At 38.3% G+C, this 6,423-nt stretch overlaps 1 protein-coding gene across 3 annotated transcripts in view; it reads right to left on the bottom strand.

The window, feature by feature from the left end:
• Nucleotides 1-856: 856 nt before the first annotated feature.
• LOC110287209 (claudin-34-like) overlaps nucleotides 857-6,423 on the bottom strand; it is a 7,098-nt gene continuing 1,531 nt past the window's right edge. Inside the window, exons 1-3 of one of the 3 annotated variants that reach the window (XM_021153865.1) lie at nucleotides 5,313-5,482; nucleotides 2,627-2,693; nucleotides 857-1,719 (exon numbers count right to left, since the gene is read on the bottom strand). In XM_021153865.1, coding sequence (XP_021009524.1) covers nucleotides 1,059-1,694 — 636 coding nt within the window. In that variant the 5' untranslated portion in view covers nucleotides 1,695-1,719; nucleotides 2,627-2,693; nucleotides 5,313-5,482 and the 3' untranslated portion in view covers nucleotides 857-1,058. Of the gene's footprint in view, nucleotides 1,720-2,626; nucleotides 2,694-5,312; nucleotides 5,483-6,423 lie in introns of those variants that run through there. The other 2 variants (XM_021153866.2, XM_021153864.2) reach the window with 2 other exon arrangements.

Here is a 6,423-nt window from a genome sequence, read left to right as displayed (position 1 = left end):
GACTTCCATATCCAGGGATCTATCCCATAATCAGCCTCCAAACGCTGACACCATTACATACACTAGCAAGATTTTGCTGAAAGGACCCTGATATAGCTGTCTCTTGTGAGACTATGCCGGGGCCTAGCAAACACAGAAGTGATACTCACAGTCAGCCTTTCGATGGATCACAGGGTCCCCAATGGAAGAGCTAGAGAAAATACCCAAGGAGCTAAATGGATCTGCAACCCTATAGGTGGAAAAACATTATGAACTAACCAGTACCCCGGACCTCTTGACTCTAGCTGCATATGTATCAACAGATGGCCTAGTTGGCCATCACTGGAAAGAGAGGCCCACTGGATATGCAACCTTTATATGCCTTAGTACAGGGGAACTCCATGGCCAAAAAGTGGGAGTGCGTGTTTAGGGGAGTGGGGGGAGGGTATGTGGGACTTTTGGGATAGCATTGGAAATGTAAATGAGGAAAATACCTAATAAAATATTTAAAAAGAATAAAAATAAGTACTGTATTGTCAATATTTAAATATTTATACAAGAGAAATATGGATTTAAATGAATAAACAAAGGAAAACAAAGGAAACATGAAAAATATTTAAAATTTCTAAATGTCATCACATACTGGTGAGTTTCCTTAGAGAAGTTTCTCAATGGTAACACATTTTTGGAAATGGCTAAGAGTAGAGTGAAAATATAATGGAATGGTAAATAGTTCAGGTTATATTTTTTAATTTGTATACATGGAACAGTGAGAGAGATTTCAGTATTTTGACTTTCATTTCAATACATATTAGGTTTATTTTTTTTTAACTTTTGTTCACAGAAAATAAAACACAAATTTAATAAGACCAAATGAATTATGGATTAGATTTTATTTTTGAAAGGCCATAATCCAGCAATGAAATAATGAAACAAACAAGAATACAGAGAATATAAGAGACCAACATGGTCATTTTCCCTCAAAGGCCAAATTGAGTTCATTGAAAATTTATGTAGACACCTTCCTTCATTCCAGGTAACTTTGGATTTTGAATGTTATGTAAGGTGGAAATTTACTTTTAATATTTAGAACATACTGGCTTGTCTACAGGAAAATTCGAAGTAAGCAAAATTGTGCCACTCAATAGAAATAAAACTGCAGCTATAATTGCCAAGACCATGGCACTTCCAATTTCCTGAGTGTCTGGTTGGGAAGGTATATTGAAAGATGGTGGAAATACTATACCCTCCTGGAGTATGATAGATACATAATTAAACAATATGGCAAGGCAAATAAAGCTGCTAGCAATGATGTTCAGAATTCCAGATAGTCCAAATGGATTGTAAGTGGCCTTTCTATGTACTCTCCCCTGACACACATTCCAAAGCGCAATAATGGTGGTGACTTTTCCAACCAGTCCTAAAAAGCTAGAGACCAGTAGCAATTGTTGGATCACTCTAATATCCAATGGAAGGAAGGCATCATGGTAGTTGTATTGGTGACATATTCTGATATTCCTAAAGTTCTCATCATGCTGGAGAGTACAGACTCTCCACAGGCCAACAGATGCTGTGGTAGACTTAAAGTCCACAGGGTCTTGGAAGTGCCACACACGCCACTGAGGTAAGCCTATGGAGATACAGCAAATTAGCCAAGCCACAGTTGTCAAAGCAAAGCCTCCCATTTGGCTATTGCAACGTTTTTTGATTAACATGATGATCACAGTGAATTTTCAGCAACTGCAAAGAAATACAAGTAAGAATGAGGATGGGTTCTCAGACCTCAGACTGTTTACTCAGGGGAATTGTACCAGAAACAAAGGATTATGATTGATAAAGTGGCCCTTGGGTTTGGAGATCTGCTACTGGGGATGTGGTTTGAAAAATCTAAGAGAAGTCCCCTATGGAAATTATGTCCAAACAGGTTCATAATCCACTAATCCTATAACATTTGCACATCTGATATTTAGACTAATCACAATGGTATTTGGTCACAATTACCTAGCCATCAAAATGGTTATCACAGTATATGTATGTCTACAAATTGGAGATACTGAAATTCAAGAATTGAGTAAATGATTCATGTTGTATCCACTCTTTTAAAAATATGCTAACATTAAAAGGTCCAGGTACCATTAGAGTCAATATGGGATGTTTTGGACTCATCATTTTCATTTAGTATATTTTTCAAGACATAATATTCTATATCTCTGACTGGTCTGGAAGTGTTCCCTCATCCAGTCCCTGAACTTCTGGAAATCCTGCTGAATTCTGCACCCAAAGGCTAGTATTAGGGGCATGTGACACGACATCAGATCACTCACATGATGTTTTCAAGGGTAAAAAATATCTAACATGTGAGAGAAGCTTGTTCTCTCTTTTTCATATTGACTACTTTCTCAGGATAATGAAGTATCAAAATTTGCTTACTCATTCATTCATCTTGGGTATTTGTACTAACTCCAAACTTATTAAGAATAGTACCATATGAACAAACATGCATATATAAAGTTGTGCTGATGTATTATACAGTTATTTTTCATAATAAAGCATTCAAATGCAGGGACATACAATGTCAAATACGTATCGAATGTACTTTGTAATTTACAGAATTTTCTTTACAAAACAGTTGTACCCTTTTACATACCCTGCAGCAAACTTAGTTTTCACCTTCTTTATAACGTCCTTCACATTGGCCGTGTGCAATACAGCAACTGAAAAAGAGTAAACAAATGGAAACTCATAAAGTGATTAAAAATTGACTTATTCTGGTATGTGCCATATAATACATATTATACATTATCAGAAAGCAATGCATTTCACTGAAATATTTAAAACATGTCAAATCATAAGAAAAATTTTAGACATAGATAATGTTCATAATAAGGCAATTATGAACTACCCAGATGCTGTAAATTTGACATTCATAGTTTGATGGTTAGTTTTGATTGTCTACTTGAAACAATTTAAGACTTATCTGGGATGGGACTCTTAATTGAGGAATTGTCTAGATTTGGTTGAACTGTGGGACTGCCTGTGAGGGACTATCTCAGTTACGTTATTTGAATTAGGAAGACTTCATAGTAAGGGTACCACCATAACCTAGGAAGGGGATACTGAGGTGTACATGCTTGTAGAAAGACATTTGAGTGTTAGAAGGAATGGATGAATTCCTTTCCCCCTCTTCTCAACTATGGATATCATGTGCTTTGATGCTTCAAATTATTGCCACCTTAACTATAAAGTATTCTCTTCATATGCACCCTTTCTTATGCCCAGAAGAAGAAATTTTAAGGTTGTATTTCAAGGTGTTTCAAAAAGTACTCATGAAGGATAATACCCGCTATGCCAAGAGATTTGAAGCCCCCAAAAATGGCTTTCACAGGTAATATACTTGTAGGGCAGACTATCAGCAAAATGGAGACAAGTAAATGTCAAAAATAAAAATTCAAGTATTGGTTCTGTTGAACGTATTAACCCTTTCACACAATCTTTAATTTTAACATAATGTAATTGAAGCACCATAATGCAAAGATCTCTGTTTGATAGCTTTCAGTTATGAGCAACACACCTCAGGAAATCACTGAAGGAACCAAAAGGAGCCTAAATAGTGTGTGTGTGTGTGTGTGTGTGTGTGTGTGTGTGTGTGTGTATGTGTGTGTTGTAGTTTCAAATTCTTCAGTTGATATACTTAGATTCTTCAATATATGGGTATGAAAAGGCAGAATGTGAGGGCAGGTCATAATAGTAATTGATCTCATAGTGGATAGGAAAGAGAGACACACAAGTGACCAGGGAAGAGGTGCAATCTTTTTTGTTTTTTGTTTTTTGTTTGTTCGTTTGTTTGTTTGAGACAGGGTTTCTCTTTATAGCCCTGGCTGTCCTGGAACTCACTTTGTAGACCAGGCTGGCTTCGAACTCAGAAATTCACCTGCCTCTACCTCCCAAGTGCTCAAAAGGGATTAAAGGTGTGTGCCACCATGCCTGGTGAGGTGCAATTCTTAAAGGCAAACCTTGTACTAAATCTTCCAGCTACATAACACTTTCTTAAGTATCTAGAAGCTCTTTTAAAAGCACAACCTAATAGAAGAACACATGTGGCAACACGGATGAGGCTATGGACCATGATGTTGCATGGAATAAGTCAATCAAGTTATCCCAGATAACCTTTGAATCTTATTAAAATAGTCCCTAGAAGCTCAAAGCCATCAAATCATAATACACAATTGTGGTTGTTACAGGGCGAGTCAGGCATTCAATGGGTCAGAATTTTAGTTGGAGAAGATGGTAAATGGTACTGGTAATTTCACAACCCAACAGTGAATTCTCTTTATGCTATGAAACTAATTTTGATAGGAATGTATTTTTAACCTCATCATTCAGAAAGTAAAGTAAAATGAATAGAAGCTCTATGTGGGACATTGGACTATGCACAGACAGGCTGGTCTCCAGTCGAACTGAGGTCTGAACTCCATAGGTGGTGATAATTCACCTACATGACATGGTAGGCGTTTCCTCATGTTCCTGGAACTCTGACTCCTGCCTAAGTTATCACCCCCCCATAGCCCCCACAAGAGAAGCATGGATAGAAGTCATGTAGGCAATGGCCCAAGCTTCTGACCTTCAGGATAAACTCCTCCCCATTTACCTAGCAACAGTGAAGACCATAAAATGGGCTGTTCAGCCCCCGTTTGCTCTCTTACTTGTATCTCTTACTTCTCACTCTTTTACTGCTTACCCTTCACTCTCACCCCCTCTCTCCTCTCTCTTTGTCTTTTCTCCTCTCTCCTCTCCTCTCTTCCTCTTACTCTCTTTCTCTCCAGCCTTTCTTCTTTCTCTGTCTCTGTCTCTGTCTCTTTCTGTCTCTCTGTCTCTCTCTTTTCTACTTTCTCTCTTTCGCCCTGACTTTCTACAATAAAGCTCTAAAACCATAGAATGTTTCTGCTCATCGAGGCCCACTGTGCTTGGAGGATGGGACAGGCTTTCTCCTAATGAGCTGTTTCTAATCTCCTGTTAGAAGGCCTTCCTGTGATCCTGTCAAGATGTGCTGCCCTCAATCTCGAAGGTGTTGGTAACCTCTCTTCCCTCATCCCTCTCTCCTATAACCCTGGTGGCTTTAGCAAAGTAGCTCTGAGGTTCCCAGATAGGGCTGCCCCTTGGCCTCCTCCTGAAGAGAGTGGGTCAGAGGCTTGAATGCCCACCTAGGGCTGAGTGGAAAGGGTATGGCAGCTCTCCCACAACTGACAAACCAGACAATAAGTAAAACTCTGGCAGGGTATGGGTCTTCGCCACTCCCTAGGGCTCCCTTTTTAGTTCCCAACAGCTCTACTAACCAGAGATACTGTCTTCAAGTGAACTCACTGATGGTGGTAGATTATGTGGCAGGGCAGTCAGGTATGGAGGCCAGTGGAGCTGACAAGGAAAGGGGTCCTCTCACTTCTCCTCTGAGGTTCCTTTACCATCAGCTCTGAGTCTGGCTTAATACTGGACTTCTTCTAGTACTGAGAATTCTATTGTGTCATCAAATTCCAATGACTTCACTGTCCTGTGTTCTGTAATCAATATTTGAATAACTTGACACTTGATGTTGTGGAGGAGACTTTAAATATTTCTTCCACAAGCTTGACTTTTTACAAAAAGAAAAAGGACTTATCTAAAATGCAATAGCCAGGAGACAGAGATAAAATAGATATAGTCAAAGGCAGTATAGTCTATGTAGTAAGTTCCAGGCAAAACATGGATATTTAATATAACTTTCAGAAAAAAGTACATTAATATCAATAAAATAAACCCATAGTTTCAAATAATAGAGGATTAATTCTAATACATGCATATACCCTAAACATTAATATACAGCAAAAGACTCTTTACCTGTAATACTTTTCACATGTCAAAACAACTCTTTGAGGAATCTGAAAATGTTACAACCACAAGCCAGCTCAGTATAGAGTAAGCAAGTACTTTACTGTGATATGAATTTATTTGTGTAAAGTTAGAGAATGTTCTCACTAGATATGAAAGAGTTACTTTGAAATCTCTGTGTAGTCTCTACACTGGGGCATCTCTAGGTTGTGACAGAGACCTGGCATGGGGAAATCACTCAGGAATAAGTGCAGATATATGTGCACATGTATTTAACATGAGTAAGAAAGATCTAATATTAGTTATAAATATTACAAAAGTGTATTTTATGGCATTGTCTTAGTTAGGGTTTTATTGCTATGAACAAACAACCTGGCCAAGGCAACTCCTATAAGAATAACATTTAATTGGAGCTGGCTTACAGGTTCATAGTTTGTACTGGCTAGTTTTGTGTCAACTTGGCATAGCTGGAGTTATCACAGAGAAAGGACCTTCAGTTGAGGAAATGCCTCCATGAGATCCAACTGTAAGGCATTTTCTCAATTAGTGATCAAGGGGGAAAGNCCCCTTGTGGGNGGGNNC

This window comes from Mus caroli, chromosome X, assembly GCF_900094665.2.
Source record: "Mus caroli chromosome X, CAROLI_EIJ_v1.1, whole genome shotgun sequence".
Classification (NCBI taxonomy): domain Eukaryota; kingdom Metazoa; phylum Chordata; class Mammalia; order Rodentia; family Muridae; genus Mus; species Mus caroli.
The sequence above is the reverse complement of the archived record's forward strand: the minus strand, read 5'-3'. Positions and strand labels throughout refer to the sequence as shown.